The sequence below is a fragment of the Callorhinus ursinus genome, unplaced genomic scaffold (assembly GCF_003265705.2).
Source record: "Callorhinus ursinus isolate GAN/ISIS: 27379988/994484 unplaced genomic scaffold, GSC_fseal_2.0 scaffold44, whole genome shotgun sequence".
Taxonomy (NCBI): domain Eukaryota; kingdom Metazoa; phylum Chordata; class Mammalia; order Carnivora; family Otariidae; genus Callorhinus; species Callorhinus ursinus.
In genome coordinates, this window is record NW_027397106.1 from 4,792,265 (window position 1) to 4,812,070 (window position 19,806).

At 41.8% G+C, this 19,806-nt stretch overlaps 2 protein-coding genes across 8 annotated transcripts in view; one reads left to right on the forward strand and one right to left on the reverse strand.

The window, feature by feature from the left end:
* The window catches only part of ASIC1 (acid sensing ion channel subunit 1), a 46,202-nt gene extending 41,770 nt beyond the window's left edge, over positions 1 to 4,432 (reverse strand). Inside the window, exons 1-2 of the mRNA XM_073882007.1 lie at positions 4,389 to 4,432; positions 1,407 to 1,582 (exon numbers count right to left, since the gene is read on the reverse strand). The gene's annotated coding sequence lies outside the window, so the exon portion shown is untranslated. The remainder of the gene's footprint in view (positions 1 to 1,406; positions 1,583 to 4,388) is intronic.
* The window catches only part of RACGAP1 (Rac GTPase activating protein 1), a 29,746-nt gene continuing 10,474 nt past the window's right edge, over positions 535 to 19,806 (forward strand). Inside the window, exons 1-5 of one of the 7 annotated variants that reach the window (XM_073882009.1) lie at positions 535 to 901; positions 11,271 to 11,359; positions 16,582 to 16,784; positions 17,755 to 17,891; positions 18,845 to 18,914. In XM_073882009.1, coding sequence (XP_073738110.1) covers positions 11,275 to 11,359; positions 16,582 to 16,784; positions 17,755 to 17,891; positions 18,845 to 18,914 — 495 coding nt within the window. In that variant the 5' untranslated portion in view covers positions 535 to 901; positions 11,271 to 11,274. Of the gene's footprint in view, positions 902 to 4,538; positions 4,674 to 4,963; positions 5,078 to 8,986; positions 9,066 to 11,270; positions 11,360 to 16,581; positions 16,785 to 17,754; positions 17,892 to 18,844; positions 18,915 to 19,806 lie in introns of those variants that run through there. The other 6 variants (XM_025883336.2, XM_025883333.2, XM_025883334.2 and 3 more) reach the window with 6 other exon arrangements.

The following is a 19,806-nucleotide window of genomic DNA, read 5'->3' on the forward strand; positions in this document are numbered from 1 at the left end:
TGACAGGGTACCTGGGTGACTCAGTCGCTTAAGGTTAAGCGTCTAACTTCAGCTCAGGTCCTGATCTCAAGGTCCTGGGATGGGTGGGGCTCCCCCCTCAGCGGAGAGTCCGCTTCTCCCTCTGCCCCTCCCCCACTCTCCCGCCTCCCTGCTCTCTCATTCTCAAATAAATAAATAAATAAAATCTTAAAAAAAAAAAAAAAGGCCAGTCCTGTTATTTGCTCAGAAACCTTCAATGACTCACTAGTGCCTCGAGAATGAAATTGAATTTATTTGGAGCGGTATTCAAGGCCCCTCACACTGTGAAGTCAAAATTCTTTCCAGTTCTACCCCTACTCACCAGCCAGGATCCTTGCACTTCCGCCCCACTGGATCAACTAACTTCTCCGTTTTCTCTTAGAACTTCCTGACCACTTCACTTGCTACTCCCTTCCCCGTTGGGATCCTATCAAACTTCAAAGCTCAGTTCAAATGTCTCTTCTTCCGGGCAGACTTTCCCGATCCTCAGCCGGAAGTGGGGCTGGCTCTCCCTGAACGCCAGAACACAATCCCCACCTCTGCACTCTGCGCGCTTTGTACCCCACCGCACCCCCACCTCCCTGCCTAGCGCACTACCTGGAACGCAGAAGTGCCCCCAACATCTCGGTTTAATTGACAAGGAGAACAATTCTCGAATGGAGGTAGGGAGTGAGACCTCTAGAGATGGAGATCAGAGAAGGAACCGGGCGGCAAGAAAACGAGACGGGCAGAAAGGATGAAGACTCACACCCGGGTGTGATTAGACGGACCAGCCAGGGAGCCCGTCTCCCCTCGCCCCTCCAGGCCTCTTCCCACCGCCCGGGGACCCACGGTGACAGTTCCTCTGTCGCGACTTCAGGGCAGGCGGCCCGGCCCTGGAGAGGTGGGGCGCGGGGGCGGCGGGGCGCGGGCGCGCTCGGGCGGTCACCCGCGTCCTCGTCATTAGCATAAATCCCATTAGCGGCTCCCGGCGCGAGGCGGCGGCGCGGGCGGCGGGGGTGGGGGGCAGGGAGCAGGCTCAGGTGACCGCCCTCCCCCCCGCCGGCTGCGTGGGCGGCGCGTCCCGGTGTTCACGCGTCTTCCGACGGCGCGTTAGGAGGCAGAAAGCCCTTTTACAGCCATTACCTCGCTGCCACCACAGAACTATCCGGCGAGTGAGACTCGAGAAGCAGGAGATTAAGTAACCAAGCCTAGATCTCGCCTCCAATAAGTGGCAGAGCCGGGAATCAAACCCATGCTTTTTGGCACCAGCTTTCACGTTTTTCCCTTAACAGGTGCAGCCCCGGGATGCCTCCCTCACCAGAGAACTGTAGTTTGGGAAGAAAGGGGGTTAAGAACCTTCCTCCCCGCCCCCCGCCCCCCCAACACACACACACACACAACCTCACCTTTTCTGTGTCTTCTCCCCAGGCTTGTGCAACAGTAAAGGGGCTTGAGTGGAACGGGAGGGGTGTGGTGGTGCCTTGGGTGGAGGGAGGTGTAGGCGGGCAGACAGTGTGTCCAACCCTCATGGCTACCACCATCCCACTGAACTCACTTCTGCTCACTCAGATGGCTACTGGAGCTGCAAAAGCAAGAGAATATAGCAGTAAATGAGAGGAATACCATCTTCAGTTCGCTGGGAGTTTATAGTTTAGTTGGGAAGATAAGGAATATTTACTTAGCACTTAATGTGTACCAGGCACTATGCTAAGTGCTTTTCATTTATTCCTCTCAACAAATCTATGAAATAGGTACTATTATGATTTCCATTTATAGACGAGTGAGCAAAGGCAGAGATGACTTGTGAAAGGCCATATAACTGGTAACTGGAAGAACCCCAGTACAAATGAGGTGACGTGTGAGGGGCAGGGTGCTAAGGGAGCTTCTAACAAACGCATGGCTCCAGGCCTCAGAGACCTCTGAAACAGACAGAAAACTCTTAAGCTGCCCTGGAAGGGTGAGTAGAACTTAGCCAGTTGAAAAGGCAGTGGGGGTGGGGAGGGAGAAGTGCACAGAAATGCTAGAAGGGTCAGCAAGTGCCACTCCAGGGGCAAGCCAGGCCAGGTTAGGGGAGCCTTGGTAGGGATTTTGGTCTTTACTGAGGAGGAAGTTGAAATCATTAATGATTTTAAACAAGACAGAGATTGATTAGAGTTGCATTTTTTAAAAGATCACTCGGGGTGTAAAGAATGTAAGAGAGGGGTAAACAATTTCATTGGTGGCTAGGACTACTGAATTGGACTAGGGTGGTGGCGGTAGGGAGGAGACAAGTTTGCACACCAGAGATACTTAACAGGTGCGCTCAGTAACTGGACAAGAGGTGAAAAGGAGAGAGAAAGCTGAGTCATTTCGCGCCCTCTTCTCTCTTTCTAATCATTAGGTCCAATCGTTTAAGAGATGCACTTCATTTCATGAATATCTTTCCCATCTGCCCCTCCTTTCCATCCCTCCTGCCACTGGCCTAATTTGGCCATGTCTTTTTTTCCCTAACGACACAGGAAGAGTCTTTCTACTTTCAGGTTTTTCCCTCTCCAGACAATCCTCCATGCCAGCTGAGCATATGACCCATGTAAAATGCAAACCTAGTCAAAGTCCTCCGAACCCCATTGTCTTGTCATTGTGTCTATTACAGGACAAGGTCCAATTCCTTCCCAGTGTGGTCTCTACATATTTTCTAGCTTGCTTCTTCCCTTCCTCAAGCCAAAGCTGCCTAAGAAGGCATCACACTCACTGAACCCCCAACATCACCCGAGGGTTGAGGTAAATGTTCCTTCACAACCCTAAACCTTCAGAAATTGTTTGCTTGTGTATTTATTAAATATACACATGACTCATTCCTGAGAAGTCACAGGATCCTCCCATTGCTAGGAATGTGCCACCCCCTTCAATCTGGTAAATTCCTATTCACATTTCAAGTCCCTGACATCAAGTCTCTGTAGGCTTTACTAACACTCCCACTCCCCAGATAGGATTAACTGCTTCCTCATCTGTACTTCTAAAGCACTTTACACATATTGTGTCCTCAAACTTATCATATGATAGGTATCTAAGGAGGCACAGACTAATGCAATCAATGAGTGCTCCTGATCTTAAAGGTTGTGGGGAGGATTAAGTGGGATAATACGTGTACAGTTAATATTTACTTTCTTCATATCTTCCCTAATGATATTAATAACAATCTGTATTACAGTTTACAAAGTGTAAACTTTGATAGTGTTCCACACACTCTTTTGTTTGATCTGGGACTAAACGTGTGAGATAGGGATAGTACTATTATTTCTGTTTTATAGTTGGAGAACATGAAGTACAGAAGGGTTACAAAGTGATAATGCAACTGGTTCGGTGGTATGCCTGCTGCACAGAAGGGCTCCAACAGTATTTGCTGAAAATGTTTAAATGGAGTCAAGTTTTCTGGTTATAAAACCTGTGACCTTTCTTTTAGATAGACCACACTGCTTCTTGTATGTGTTAGCCAGTATTTTTTTTAAATTGCAGGTAGCCACTCATTATTGAGTAATGAATTCAATGATGTAGAGACAACCAACATGGAGGTGGGGGGGGGAGAATAGAAAAGTTCAGAGTACATTACATTGTAGTAAGGATGAGCAGATTTCTGTGATACTTGGTTGTAATGTAAAATGTATTTCTCACTGTGAGTCTGCATGAAAAAGTAAGAAAGCTCTGTGCTTAGCACAATGCCAAGTTCTAAGTGAACACTTATTAAACGGAATTTTAGCACTTTTATTTTTGCATTTATTTTTCCCCCCTGGGCTGTCTCTTCCGTTCTTGGCTACCGGAAAGCAAAGATCATATAATCTTTTTTTTTTTTTAAGGTTTTATTTATTTATTTGAGAGAGAGAGGGAGTGCACGACCAGGGGGGAGGGGCACAGGGAGAGGGAAAAGCACAGTCCCCACTGAGCAGGGAGCCCAATGCAGGGCTGGGTCCCAGGACCCCGAGATCATGACCTGAGCCGAAGGCAGAGGCTTAAGTCAGGGTGCCACCCAGGCGCCCCTCATCTTTATTTTTCTGATACCTAGTATAGCGCTTGTTATGCTTGCACTCAGTAAATGTGTGTCCAGTGAAAACCTGGATGAATGTACCAATGAATGATGGCATTTTATACCTCAATAAATATGGTTACAAATGACTGTTCTATCTCCTTCCAGAATTCTTCCTATTCAACAGCGGGACCTGACACTGTTCAACTGATAATTTCCAAAAGCCCTATTTTCCTGCCTGGGAGGAAAAAACAGCAAGGCCAAGCATAACCTGCATTCAAGAAATATCACTTGCCCTTAGTCAACATGGTATCCTGAACGGCTTCAGGAAAGGGATCTGGGGAGGAGAGACCCTAAAAACAGACAACGCCCCCGCCCATCTGCTGACCTTAGTCAAAATGGCTGCCTTTGGCGTCGTTTTCATCAGCAAGCGCATGCCCGGCCCTGGCCCCGCCCCTCCCGCCCCTTGGCTCTCTTGCGTGCGTCGTAGCGCAGAGGGGCAGCGCGGGAGGAATAAATTTCTCTGTGATTGGTTGGTGCAGGATTTCAAACCCGAGCTGGAGGCGCGGTGGCGCTCTGCCGTTGCGTGAGGCGCGGAGGGAAGTAAGTGGAAGGCGGCCCAAGTGGGGCCAGGCGGACACGGCCAGGTGGGCGCTAGAGGCTGCAGGAACAGGTGCGTCTGACTCTGGGTGTGTGGTAGGAGGGAGGGTGTCCGAGGTGGTGAGCCGTGGCCACCGCGTGTTCAGGGAGAAGACCGGCACCTACAGCCCCTCCTCTGGGGCTCTCCACGGGCCGGGGGAGGCTGCGGCCCGAATGGGTGGTGGCTGGAAGTGGGGGGCTTCTTTCTCCTAGCTGTATTTTGCGGAAAGCTGGGGGCGTCTTTTTGAGGTGGTGGCTTGAACAGGGCAGGAACCGCCCCCAAGAAGTGACTAAATACAGAGTTTGAGAGAGGGTGGGGTAATACCCCCATTCTCTTCAGAGGAGCAAGGAGTTTTGGAAAGGAGAAGCCCTGGTGTTTGAGAGGCGGGGGCGGCTTGAAGTGGAGCCTCTCTCCCTTGTGGGGCTGTGTGTATCCAGGTAGGCTGGCTGAGGCAATGACATCTTGCCTGTCCCATCCTAATTCTTAGCTTTAGGAAAAACGAGGCCTTACTTTTACAATTTCACGTACGTTTCTCTTCCCTGGATTTGGTTCGTAGGCGGAGGGAGTGTTTAGCAACGTAGGGTGGGTGAGAAGATAAGGCTTTTTTTTTTTTTTTAAAGAAATGTCATTATCATTCTTTTGAATGTGTGGGGTGAGATTTTCGAGTTATTGAAAGTGCTTAGAGAAGGCGCCTTTCCTATAGCTTAATCATTCAACAGGTATTTAATCAGTGCATAATGTAAGTACAATACAGTCTTATTTAGCCTTAAAGGAGCTTGCACTTTATTTGGGCTGATAGAACTGAAGATAACTGTGGTGAATCTAGTAGGCCTTTACCCTATTGAGTATACTGTACATTAGTATAGCCCTTTTAGAAAATATTTTGGCAATATTTATCAAGAGCTATAAGAGGTTTTTACCCTACGATATAGTAATCCCAGCCTTGGAAATCTATTCTAAGGAATACAGCCACCTAAAGAAAAAAAACCTGTTCACAGTGATGTTCAATTCATTCATTCAGTGAATGTCTGTTAATCATTTGCCAAATGTCAGGCCCTATTCTGGGTACAGGGGCTCAGCAGTGAACAAAACAGACAAAAATCTGTGCATTCTTGGAACTTAAACTGTTGGGGAGGCAGACAATAAATAATTTAATATGTAAGTATGTTAGATGAAGATAAGTGCTTTGGAGGAAGATAAAGCAGAGAAGTGTAGGGGGTAAAGGCTGCAATTGGAAATTGGGTAGTTAGGAAAGACATCAATGAGAAAACGACATTTGAATAAATCCCTGAAGGAGGTGAGGGAGTGACCCTGCAGGAGATTCCAGGTAGATGTAACTGAAAAACTGAAAATTATATTAATATCCAAAGAAGAGAATCGTTAAATAACCGCTAATCAACTTTTTGTAACTTAATGGAAACATGATGGAGAAAAGCAAAACACCAAGTTATATCAATGTGTGATTGCAATATTATGAGATATGAGTATATAATGGGCAAAGAGTAGTTAAGGAGAGGCATGTAATTGTTTAGGGTGATGAGGTTTCGGTTTCACTATTAAAAACATTAACTTTTTTGAACTTATAATTAAGTCACAGTATGAAGCAGTGTTTTATATCTGCCAAATGGATGTTATCAATAATAGAGGTAATAATTTTGGACTGAAACTGTTAGGGAATGTTTTAGTGAATTGGTAAGACACTAGACCTTCAAGAATGGAACACTGCAGAATGGGAAGAATCCACAGAATAGGAAGGAAAAAAAGAGACCTTAGTATACTAAACTGGTAATAATTTTCTGAGAAATAATAATTCAACTTGTCTTTTTATTTTAGTCTTCATTCACGTTGGACTGAGAACATTCTGTTTACTCTTTCTGCAATTCATTTGTTCATAAGAACATTTGGTTTCAAGATATTCCTTCTGTCTGCCAGTTGTATAGAGGCTTCTTATACAGTAAAGCAGAAGCTGGACATTTGGGAAAAAGAATTGCTCTGAAATGCTTTCATATGAAAGAATCTTATAGTATTGAGACTTTCTGAATTCTTTGGAATCTCCAGATTTAGTAATGTTTTTGAGAATGTTTTTCATTAAAACTCTTTCCTGAAAAACTCAGACAACCTTCCATTGCTTTGTCTTACAATATTTAACACCCTTGATGCATCTAAAATGTGATCTATAGGTCTCTTAATCATGTTGTTTCTAGGAGGAAGAAGAGGATAGAGACTTTTCCCAGGATACTCTGCAGTTAAGATCTGTAATAATCTGTTATTCTGAAGGACGATGTCTGTCTCTTGGCTGGGTGATTGAAATTAAACTGGGGACTCAAAGCAATCACATCAAGCTGAGACTCTTTCCTGGTGATGTGAAATTGCTCCCTCAGGGATACTCACAGATTGGGAGTCTGTAACATAGTGACTTCTCCACCTCTGGGGCTTCTCATCAATAACAGCTGAGATTCTCTAGCACCTTTTTGTTTAAAGTGCTCCGCAAACTGATTTCCTTGCTACACACAGGGATCATTTCAGCTTTCCCAAAAGGCAGCTGCCTCTATAGTGAAAAGTGACAGCTGTTTTACAGCTACAAAGCAATGTACTACAATATGACTTTGTTTTTGTTTCCTTTCACATTAGTGTATCTCCTAGCTACGGAGCTAAATAATAAAGGGGGAGAAATAAAGGAGTGTTCATGTGGGTGAAAATGTGACCCAACAGGAAAATTAACATCATTTTTAATTGACATTGAATAGGATGAGTAAATTTTAGCTTTTTGAGTTACAATTTGGCTGAGATATCAGAGTTAGTACTGATGCAGAAAGATATTTTTGTCATCTATAAATAATTCCTGAATGTCACTTCTATAGAACATTAATAAAAATACATGGTCCCCTGGCATATAAAGAGAAGAGGATTATATTTTGCTAGTGCTGTTTTTGGATTACCCTAAGTAAACCTGTGTTAGAGGAAAAGCTATTTTCAGATGCTACAAGCCTCATGTAAGACAGCTTGCTAAAGAGCCTAGACCTGGTCAAATTTTGCTGTCTTCTCTGTTCTTCTTGGTCTGGGTTCCAGCTATGATTTGGTAATCACTGTGGTAGGATGTAAATAACAACTATCAGACCAAAACAAAAAACAAAAAAATGTCATACCCACTATAATACCCTATAGTAAGGTTCAATTTATACATTATAAAACGTACGTGAATTGATGCTATTCTGTGAGGTCAATAGGCCAAATGTTATTGTTCCCACTTCTAAATGAGTCTCAGAATTTTACCTACCCCAGGTTATGCTAGCAAATAGAAGAACTAAAACTTTATCCCAGGGCTTCTGTCCAAGCCACCCCTTTTTTAAACTGTTGTTTCAGTTTTCATCTATATTCCACATTGATGTTCAGGAAGAATGGAAATTCTTTGTGACCGTAGACTCATGCGTGTGTGTATGTGTTCTCTGATTTTCTTTTATTATTTTATTTAATTTATTTATTTATTTATTTATTTATTTATTTAGTAAACTCTACGCCCAACATGGGGCTCCCATTCATGACCCTGAGATCAAGAGTAGCATGCTCTACTGACTGAGCCAGCCAGGCACCCCATCAATTATTTATTTTTAAATATTGAGTGTGTGTGTACGTGTGTGTGTAATACAGTAGTGCCAAAGATAAGGTCTCTCACATGTGCAGTCTACCTGGGATATAGGGTAGAAATGTTGTAAAGTTAAATTAGAGTGCAAGGTGTATGTGTCTGAATGCCAACTGAGCAAAGCAGTGGGGAAAAGGTCAGTTGAAGTGAATGAGGACAGCCTAATTCTCCTGTCGGGTCACATTTTCACCCACATGAACACTCCTTTAGTGGTTGGGTAGAGAACATGAGAGAAGGGTCCGTGGGTATGGTGATCATACTTGTCAGAAAGGGAGTAACTTAAGGTGGTTCTGAGGTTTGGAACTGAGTGAATGATAAGGATATAAAAATTGAGAGGTGGTGGAGTAGGTCAGTGGGTAGAGTAGTTGCTGATATAGAACAAAGTCTCAGAATCAAGCTTCACCTCCAGGGCATCCCAAGCAAAGTAAGAGCTATAGGACTGCAGTTAGGAGAGAGGCTGGAGAAGGATGGGTGATCATCTGGAGAGCTGTAATGACTAACATGGGATAGTTTGATAAGTTCTTTGAGAGATTGGAGGATTGAATTTTAGGGAATATCTGGTGTTGAGAGGGAAGAATAGAAAAAAATCCATAAACCCTTCCTAAAACTCTAAATCTGTAGACTCTGATGGTCTGACAGTTGAAAGTTACCTCTGTTGTTTTATAGCAGAGCACTGGGAGTTCAGTTAAACAGCTGCCTCCTGGGTACCAGGCATGTTTGGACAATAATGTAGATGGAAGTAGTTGTATGAGATAACCGTTACTACGAAGAAGAGTAGTCACCAGGTAGGTTCTCTGTGTCTTTAGTCTTTTTAGGAATCTGGTTGTGTTTTCAAGAGCGTACCTCCCCACGGCCTTCACTCTAGGGAGTGATATACACAAAGAACATAGGCGAGAAGAATAGTGGGCTAGAGGAACTTGAGAAAATGTGAGGATTTCTTTTAAAGGGGACAAAGGATCAGGTTGTTGTATTGTCATTTAAAACAAACCTTCTGATTTTTTTTTTTTTAACAACCAGTTTTTAATACTCTAGTTGCACTGTGAAATCTTCCTTTTCTGCATTCTTGGGCAGTTAGAAGTTTTCCTATGTGCGGAGTTCACTGTCTTAGTCTCAGAATGTGTAGATGACTGCTGAGATAATGGAAATCAGTGCCCTACATTAAACTTGATTGGTCTCTTCCTATTTTTACTGGAGCCAAAGGAAATCATCATTTGAATAAACTACCGAATGCCCTGCTCCTGCCCTGTAGCACTGGGTATATGTACCTGTTTTGTCATACTGTTAAACCCATGGGCATCTCCACGGCTTCCAGATCTCTTCCTGCCAGTTTTCATGCTATTCTTTTAGTTTTGTTCTTAGTTTAGAGAAGATCTTTGTAATAAATTTGTTAGTCTGGTTGCTTAGCAGCTTGCTGTGATTATGTAGCTTGGAACAGATACATTGCCATTTGAAAATCTTGGTTTCCGGCTCTGATTCAGGTGTATGTTGCCTCCAAGCTTGGAATTGGAAGCTTTTTGGCTATTAGACCAATCATCATTTGAGTACAAATGAATAACTCTGTAGCATTTAGTAGAAAATATGTTTATATATCCCTTTGTCCTTTGTGGGGTTTTTTGTTTTTTTTTGTTTTTTACCCTCATAGCTTATGGCACAATCTTACAGACATTGTAAAATCACTAAACCTTCATAAAAGAGTTATTTTTTCTTTCTTTCTTTCTTTCTTTCTCTCTTTCTTTCTTTCTTTCTTTTTTTTAAGATTTTATTTATTAGAGAGAGAGAGCACACAAACAGGCAGAGCTGCAGGCAGAGGGAGAGGGAGAAGCAGACTCCCTGCTGAGCAGGGAGCCTGATGCCAGGCTTCATCCCAGGACGGACCCTGGGATCATGACCTGAGCCACCCAGGTGCCCCCATAAAAGAGTTCTTAAAATTTTATTTAGATGCATGAAATAAGGACCTAGACCAGAATGTTGAAGGGTGATTTGGAGGAAAACAAGAATCCTTTAATGGTATTTCTAAGGACGTTCAATTTTCAAATGAAATTTTTTGTTTCATTTCCTTGATAATTTTTGTAACGTCCAGTTGATGTCTTTTTTTCTTGACTGTTAAATGAAGATATTATTTCCTCAAAGTGTTTCCAGTTAAAGTCTATTCAGAACAGAACTGTCTGTAAGGACACCGTTTTTAATGTAGTATCAGCAGGTCTTTGGGGGGAAATAGGAAGCCTGAAATTCACTTCACAGGACACAGTAGCAAATGATTTTTTTCCTTTGCCCTTCTAACTGTGAAGGTGGTGTATTGTCTCCTTGACGCCAGAATGTGGTACAACATAATCCTTTGCCTATACTTAGTATAAATTTATTAGACATAGTCCCTGCACACAGTCCAATGGAGAGCCCTGCATTACAGAAATAATTCTTGTGCTGCTGAGCTGGCAATTTCCTCACTTAATCACTCGTGTGACGTCATCTGAGCCGTTGGTAGGAAATGTGCTGACCATGTCCTGCGTTTTAAAAGGCAGTTGCAATAGTGGTACTAGCTAAAAATGAAATTAAAAATAAACCTTTTAAGTTAATGTTGAAGGTCTTCAGAGTCCAGAAGGATTAAAGTGGCAAAAGCATATTAATCAATAGACTAAGAGCCACATTTTATAGTTGGTCACCTAGTAATCAACTGACATGCTTGTCCTTAATTGCTTTCCTCAAGCTCCAGAGTGATTGCAGAGTGGAGGAAAAGAAGTAGGCAGGAAGGGGATGTTATATTTGGAGGTCTGAAGTGCTTTTCTGATTTTCAAATGAATGTTAAACATTCCAACTTTGTTTTTATAATAAAAATCATACAAAACAATGATTGTTGGCTTGAGATCCTTATAATGGTAGCTACAAATGGAAGAGTCCAGATGTTAGTCACTGATGGCTATATTGGATTGCTACCGAATCGTTTGTCTGGGGGAGAAGGCAGGACCCCTAATGTATATTTGATTTCTTGGCAGAAAGATGGATATGACTATGCTGAATTTGCGGAATCTGTTTGAGCAGCTTGCACGCCGGGTGGAGATTCTCAGTGAAGGAAATGAACTCCGTAAGTCATCCTGAGCTGGCCTGTGTGAAGAGAAAAAACAGATTTCAGATTTGGGTTTTCTGCAAAGCTGAAGTGTGTTCCAATCTTAAAATTGTTTTTCAGTTGGGCTTCCTAAAAGGAAAATGATGGTCACTTATCCATGGTCAGAGCTTAATGGACACTCATTCTAACTGGTTGCTTTTTTCCTATAGTTGTTCTTAAGTGGGTGTACCCAGATTTTTTTCATTATCAGGAGTCTCTTTCCATTGAATACTTGGCATTAGTTGCCAATTTCACCAAGAACTGGGTAAAATCTGAAGTTCCAAGGATGTTGCTTCTTTCTTTAGAGTAGTTGTTGTCTCTATTTTTTATACTGGGCTTTCCCTCTGTGCTATAAAACATTTTCAATTGAAGAGGAGAAAAATGTCATAATTTCTTTTTGAAGAAGGGACTGTTCATCTGCTTTCACCTATTTCATGTATTTGATTCTTAGGAAGAAAGGATTTAAATTGGGTAGAGAGTTGGGGAGAAAAAAGAGAGTTGGTGATAGAATGGTGGTCTGGGAAGTAGATCAGTGCAGAAGGAGGGGGGCTGATGGCCCTGACTTAAGTGATCTAAGGAATTATTTTTTATCAGCTTTTCTTTGGGTTGCCATTGTCTTCCATTTCAGATTTTCATTAATACCTAATTTAGTAAGCTTTGCTCTTAAGTCAGCCTCATTGGTATAAAAGTAATACAAGAACTGTGTCTCTAACCTTTATTTATTTATTTTTAGATCTTCACAGTACTTAGTATGGTGTCCTGCTTATGCCATTCAGCTTTTTCTTTAATTTGATGTTTTTAGTAGCTCTTATCCACTTACCTTTTAAAACAGTATTCTCTTTTCTCTCTCTGAATAGCTGTTGCATGACCCTATCATCTGATACCAGCTCTAACCATGATGGCATACTAATTAGGCTTCTCTTTGAGGTCACATCATCTCAGAAGATGGATTACTTTGGAGCCCAGTGGGGAAGAGTATTGAATAAGAGATCTTAAAATTCAGGCTCATTCAGCAAATATTTAGCAAGAACCTAAAACAGCTTCTAGCACATGTTGAGTTGAGGGAAAGGGATGACTGACTAAATGGCTTCATGGACGAAAGTGGGGTGGAGCCGTAGCTGTAGGGTAGGATCCCAACAGACACAGATGAAAGAGGGCATTTAGGGTGGAGGCAAGTGGGTGTGGGGCTTGAAGGGAGTAGGAGTAAGGGGGGGGTGGCATAATCAGAGCAGAGCTTCTGGAAGATGACCCTGGCAGAGGGGGAGGCTGGGAGACCGATGAGGATGTGGTTGCCATAGCTCAGGGAAGAGGCAGAAGGAGCCCTAACTGGTGTTTGTGAAGAGGGAAATAAGGGGAAATGGGTAGAAGAGACTGTGATAATAAGATCTCTATGAGGAGGCAGCTGATAGGATATGGGGGCAGAGGAAGGAATCTGCGGTTTGGAGTCCCAGTAACTCGGGCTGGCTTTTAACTCATTTCTGTGTCTGTGTCTCCACCTGTAAAAAAATAGGAATTCAAATGTCTTTATCTTTGTGGGAGTGCTGTGAGCATTTGCGGATAAAAATGAGATACTAGTTAGTTGTGAAAATACTTTGAAAGTAATTATGCCAAAAAAGTTAGATATTTTTTTTTACAGATATCCTTGTTTTATAAAAACATTTCTATCTTCCCATTGATTCCTGTTCTAAAATAGAGGTATGTTTTGCCTCCCTCTCCAAATCCCTAACTTGGAATGTTGGCTTTTGAGGAAATAGGGTGGCTTCATGTTTTCTAGACTCTAGAATCTCCTTTCTACAACCACTTCAGTCTCTGTCCTCTTCTTTGACCCTAGGAATTCCTAGGAATTCCTCCCATGGTTAAGTATCCTGACTCTTTATTCTTGTCTTTTGTCAGTCACTTCATCTTTCTCTCTCCTTCTTGTATAGGTTTGTTCATGTTGTTGTTTTTAGCTAAGTCCAAGATTCCCGAAAGAGCAGAGTGAAGGTTAATATTCAAATAAAATGACTGTAATAACCTACTTATCTTTGATTTCCCCGGTCTAGAAAGAAAAAAAAATAAAAACAAACAAACAAACAATGATTTCCCTGGTCTTCATTGTTTTTATCTTCTATTCTTATTTTATCATGAACTGCCTGAATTTTTTTTCATGTCGTTGGTGTGTAAACTGGGAATAAATATAACTTAATATTTATCAGGTACCTGTTGTGTACCAACACAATGCTAGGTTTGTGTTACGCTGTGTACAGTAGGTGATTCTACAGTGTATGTGACTTGGTGCCTATCTTCAAGGAGATTATGGTACTTAAGTTTCAGAGATAGGTTTCTTATGAAACAGAAGATAATACAAGTGTCAAAATGTATGCTTTTGGGAAGTATAGAAAAATGTAATGTGGAACAAACGGATTAGGAAAGGATTCATAGAACAGATGGGACTAGAATGGATACATAAAGAAGAGTGTAGGTAGAGCATTCTGTTTGGAGTACGCAGCTTGATCACAAGGGAGAAGGCAGAAATAAGCATGGGTCTGTTCTGGGAGCAGGGACAAGAAAGGGTATTGTGTAGTGGTGGGAGGTAAGTTTGAATAGACTGGTGAGGTGGGCTTGGATGCCTGGAGTTTAAATTTGATCTGAACAGCAATTCTTCATTTATTTGTTCAATGAATATTTAAGTGCCTACTGTGTGCTACAAGGCACTGGAGATAAAAGAGACACAGCGCCCTTGCCCTTAAGAAGCTTAGAGAGTGGTGGGGAAAACAAAGGAAGAGCCTGTGCAAAGGCCCCGGGAGGAGTGAGCTGAGAAAACAAGATCTCTGGGACGGTTTTAATCTATTTGCTGAACTATGTATCAGATCCTTTTTGTTGTTGTTGTTGCTCTTTTGTTTTGTTTTTAATGAATCAGAGATTAACCTCAATTTGTTTTAAGGAAATTTCCCTTAATTCCTTTTTGATAGATGCATTTCGTAGTTTAATATATACATAACTTTTTAAAGGAAATTAATACATCTTTTGAATGTGTACTTCATGACAGGGCCTAGTGCCAAGTTGGAATTGTGATTCACAAACTGACCCCCAAAAATGCCATGTTTATTGATCTCCAATATCAGAATTTTTCCTGATCTGTGATCTAACGTGCCGTTTTGACCCATCCTGGCAAATTTAGTTCATAACAGAAATGTACCTAAGTAATATCTTAGGTATGCAAATGTTCTGGTTTTGGTCTAACACAAACCAAGTTGAACTGGTAATTGAATCATTCATACTATTAAAATAGGAACTCTTTCCTGGAAATGAACTGATACTTTATTTGGTTTGAGTTCCATCGTCCAATTCACTTAGACTTATAATATATGCCAGTTAACAATGAGTAGGGATTAAAACCCAAATTTAATAAGGTTTATCAAGGAGGAGTGTCCTTGGGGTGCCTGGGTGGCTCAGGTCATGATCTCAGGGTCCTGGGATGGGATGGTCCAGGGTTCTCCCTGTCCCTCTGCCCCTACCCCCACTCATTCTCTCTCTCTCTCTCTCTCTCAAATAAATAAAATCTTTTTTTAAAAAAAGGAGTGTCCTAAAGAACAAACAAATGAGCAAAATTAGGTCCAATGGAAATCTTTTCATTCTCAAAATTGTTTTTCAATTCAGTAGGTATTTGAGTGCGTATGCAGCACTATATTTAGAAACATTTAATGGACCACAGTGTGGAGCTAGAAAGTTTTTAGACATATAGTTGAAAAGTATATTTCTTGTTCTCTATTTTTTTGAAATTGAAGTACTATTACATACATCAGAAAAGTACACAAATCATAAGTGTAGTACTTGATGAATTGCCAGAGTGAACATGGCTAAGAACCAGCTCTTTAAAAAAATTTTTTGTGAATCTACATTGTTGAAATAGTTAAATTGGCAAAAGGAAAATTTAGTTGTGTTCTAAACTTAACAAAACCAACATACTGTTTAAAGCTATTTGAATTGTAGCTATATATATATATATGTATATGTGTATATATGTGTATATATATTTATGTGTATATATATATTGCATTGTCTAAGATAACTAGGTCATAATATCCTGTTCTGCTAAAACCTGTTGTTTGTTACAAACTGAAGTGTCCTTTGTGTAAGACGCTTTCTCTAGATTGAATTGGCAGTCTAATTTGTAAGTTTGAAATTTAGTCCAATTATTTTATTAGTTCAATTATTAAGACTGAAACAATATTCATTGTTTCTATGCTCTTAGGTTAAATGCAAACAGGAAAAGTGCCCTTAACTACCCAAGAATCTGCTAGCTTTGTGTGCCTGTGGCCTAGTTTCGGCTGTAAACTGGGTTAATTTGGCCAGCAGCAGATGTACACCTTGGGAACTTCCTCCATGAAGGTGGTGGGGAGTGATGCCTAGAGATAGATCAAGGGTAACGAGAAAATAGGAAGGCACTGTAGAACAGTCTTTGCCAGTAGCAGGTGGCAAGCGTGAACGCCACCAGGGTTATCATGCTTTGAGGCACTGTGCTCTCTCTGCAGACATGTGGAAAGAGTCCACATTCCGCCATCAGTGACTCACCCAAAGTTAGTATGATCTGTTCTTCCTGTGTCTTTCCCACTGAAATGTTTATACACCCTTCAGGGCAGTGTTAAACAGCACAAGCAAATTGGCTCTTTAGTTTCAAATCAATATTTGTATAATTATATAGTTGAATGGAATTGCAGGCTTAGACATCTATAATATTAATCTACATCTACTGGAGCATATTACAGCAGTTACATTTGAATTTGCTGTTTAACGTCTCTCTGATGCAGCAATGCATGACTCTAAAGGAGGCTGTTTTTGTTTTATAGCTGTAACTGTCCTGGTGTGCGACAGCTGCCCTAAAGGTATCCCCCTTTGATTGCCTCCTGTTCAGGAGCTTTCAGTGTTGGTATTACATCTGGAGCCAGGTGACTAATGAGTTACTTATTCCATAGCAGATGCCACTGGCTAAGCCAAAGTAAGTGGCCTATCGAAACAGGAATTGCTCTCCACAAAGCTGTCATGCAGGGTGATGAACATATATCCAGGATCTGCTCCTGGTTATTTTCAGCTGGCTTTGTCTAGAGTTTAGCTGGTCCCTTAATTATATATTTGGAGAAAAACTGAGCAGAGGACTCTGTCATTAGAGCATTAGTACTGTGTTTGGTGCGCGAATTATTGAAGTTTCCCCCTTTCCTTAGAATTCATCCAGTTGGCAAAGGACTTTGAGGATTTCCGTAAAAAGTGGCAGAGAATAGACCACGAGCTGGGGAAGTACAAAGATCTTTTGATGAAAGCAGAGACTGAGCGTAGTGCTCTGGATGTTAAACTGAAGCATGCACGCAATCAGGTGGATGTCGAGATCAAACGGAGACAGCGAGCTGAGGCTGACTGCGAAAAGCTGGTGTGTATTGTTCTCTACGCCAGAACTGTGGCAGTGGGGGGAGGGGACGGCATCATCTGGTCATGTTTCCACCTGCCAGTTATACTCAGTTTCTTCTTCCACATTAAAGAACTAAAAGCAACCAGTCCATTGACAAGTTGGCCTTGATTGGAGCTGAAATTGCAGCGTAGGAATCCTGCTCTTCATAGGCTGAAATTTAAATTTTTTTTCTCTTTTAGACTTGAAACTATGACTTACTAGATTTCAGATGAGAATTTAAAGAATTAAAATTAGGCAGGGAATTCCTAGCGTGCTTGGTCTGTCACAAGATGTTGGCTATCTCTCATGCCGCCCAGAGTAGCTACTCTAAGGTTTTCCATCATTACTGCTCCTAATTCAGGGTAGAGGGCTAGATGTATTCAGCCAGTTGAGCAATGTGACTAACGTGGAACACTATCATTTTGATGTACCAGGATGGGTCATGGTACAAAAGAAAGCCTTTACGAGGAGGCACTAATCCATCTTGGTACAGTGTTAAATGCCTCAGTAAGCTCAAATTGACTGGTTCCAGTGTGTCACAGCTTTGTATCCATTTTAATACATTTTGCTCCACCATTTAGAAAGGTGGGTGGCTGCTTTGATGCATAGAGGAAGCCAATAATTGTCCTGATAAAATGACACTAAATTGTTTTTGCCAGCAAAATGTATTTTGGGACCCTCATTTTGCAATACTGTCTTGGATTTCCAGCTTGACCCAAAAGTCTTGTAGCAGAAAGCCCACTATTCTGGATGGAGTTCATTTTACCAGTCAGAAATCAGAGACACAATCTGGGCTTGATGTGAATTAATATGCTATCGGTGTAGCAGCCTTCCTGAAGGCTCATTTGCATAATGCTGTATTTTAATGTCTTCTGGTCTGCCCGTCCCATAAATTTGAGGTGAAGTTTCTCCCCTGGTTAGTTAGGATGTTTTACTCTGCTTTGGTCTGCAGGAAAGACAGATTCAGCTGATTCGAGAGATGCTCATGTGTGACACATCTGGCAGCATTCAACTAAGTGAGGAGCAAAAATCAGCTCTGGCTTTTCTCAACAGAGGCCAGCTGTCCAGCGGCAATGCTGGGAATAAAAGGTGGGGAAACCGCATCTGTTGTTATCTGATCACAAGCAACACAGCTGTCAGAAGTTCTTGCTATCTGAACTCTTAAATAGGCTGCTTCTGGAATGTGTGCTGAATAAAGCAGAAAAAGACTTTGGAGGAAGGGTGGGTGGGAAATAAAGGCACAGGGGCCTCCCAATTTCTTTTATCTTCTTTTGTTTTTGATCTTTCCTTAGGATGTTGTTTCACCATGGGTAAAATTTTGATGTTGGTGCTAAACTGCACATACTAATCCCACTCATTGCTAAGAAACCTAAAGGTGAAAGTGGCAGTTCAGCAGTACTTTCAGTGTTTACTCTCCAGAGAGCTCTTGTAGCTCTTCTGGTTTAGAAGGCCTTCTGTGAGCCAAGACCAGACAATAATTTTGGTTCCACTGCATCACTATTTAAAATAGTCTCAACCAGGCTTAGAATTTAACACCCCCAATACAATACGTAGGGAAAGGTCAGCACTCTTCGAGCTATTTATTTTGTTGCCTGGTTGTTTTATGGGGAATCTTTATAACTGAGAAAATATATGGGCTTAATTTCTTCAAAAGCTAATGCTGGGTAATACTCTTTCTTGTAGAAAGCACCTACAATTGGGATCAGATTAAACTTCACTCTTCTGCCTGTGAATTTTAGTAGCCTGTTCAGCAGGGAGTAGCACCCATGCTCCTGACTGTAACTTTCAACTGCTGTTGTGAGGGCTTTGCCGAAAAAGCAGCTGTGCTGCGTGTGTCCTTACGCGTGCACAGCCACTCTCTCCCATGGAAACCATAGCAAGCAGCCACCACAACTAGGCTTTGAACTTGTAGTTGTCTCCATAGGAAGGCACTGCTATGAAATTGCTGGTGTTACCTGACCACTGTGACTCGTTCTGAGTGTTCATGCATTTCACTTTCCAGAGTCTTCTGTATCTAATACTGTGTTGTTTCTCTCATCTAGATTGTCAACTATTGACGAATCTGGTTCCATTTTATCAGATATCAGCTTTGACAAGACTGACGAATCGCTGGTAAATAAACGTTTGATCTCTGAGAATTGTCTGTTTTTCTTACCCCTGCTCCCTCAGGAATCTCTTGTCCTCTCTTCTGGAATTCCTTTATTACTGTTTTATTAGTTGATGTGATACAGATACCGAGCTAGCATTTTATTTTATTGATTAATTTACTTAAAGATTTTACTTATTTATGAGAGAGAGAAAGCAACGCATGGTGTAGGGGAGGGGCAGAGGGAGAGGGAGAAAGTGTCTTTAAGCAGACTCTGCACTGAGAGTGGAACTGGATGCAGCGGGGCTCAATCTCAGACCCTGAGATCATGACCTGAGCCGAAACCAAGAGTCAGACACTTAACCAACTGCACCACTCAGGCGCCCCTGAGCTAGCATTTTAAAATAAAAATCCACACAGGCTATAAGAGACTGGCTTATATATTTAGTTTCTGGAAGTGAGAATATAGAATTCAGGATTTGGTATGAGGTTAAATTTATTTAATGGATCTGTGAGCTACATGTACTAATTGACTGTATCTTGGCTTAGTAAAAAGCCCCAGCTAGCAATAAAAAAAAAAAAAATAAGATTCTACCCAGGCAGTGTTTATTTGCTGCTCTTGGAGAGAATAGACTTGTGCCTTATTCAGAATTAGTTTGGTTCTTGAAGAAAACTTAGCCATACTTCACAATTAGAAGGAAACCAGTGCGGGGCGCCTGGGTGGCTCAGTCGTTAAGCGTCTGCCTTCGGCTCAGGTCATGATCCCGGGGTCCTGGGATCGAGTCCCACATCGGGTTCCCTGCTCAGCGGGAAGCCTGCTTCTCCCTCTCCTGCTCCCCCTGCTTGTGTTTCTGCTCTCACTGTCTCTCTCTCTCTGTCAAATAAATAAATAAAATCTTTAAAAAAAAAAAAAGGAAA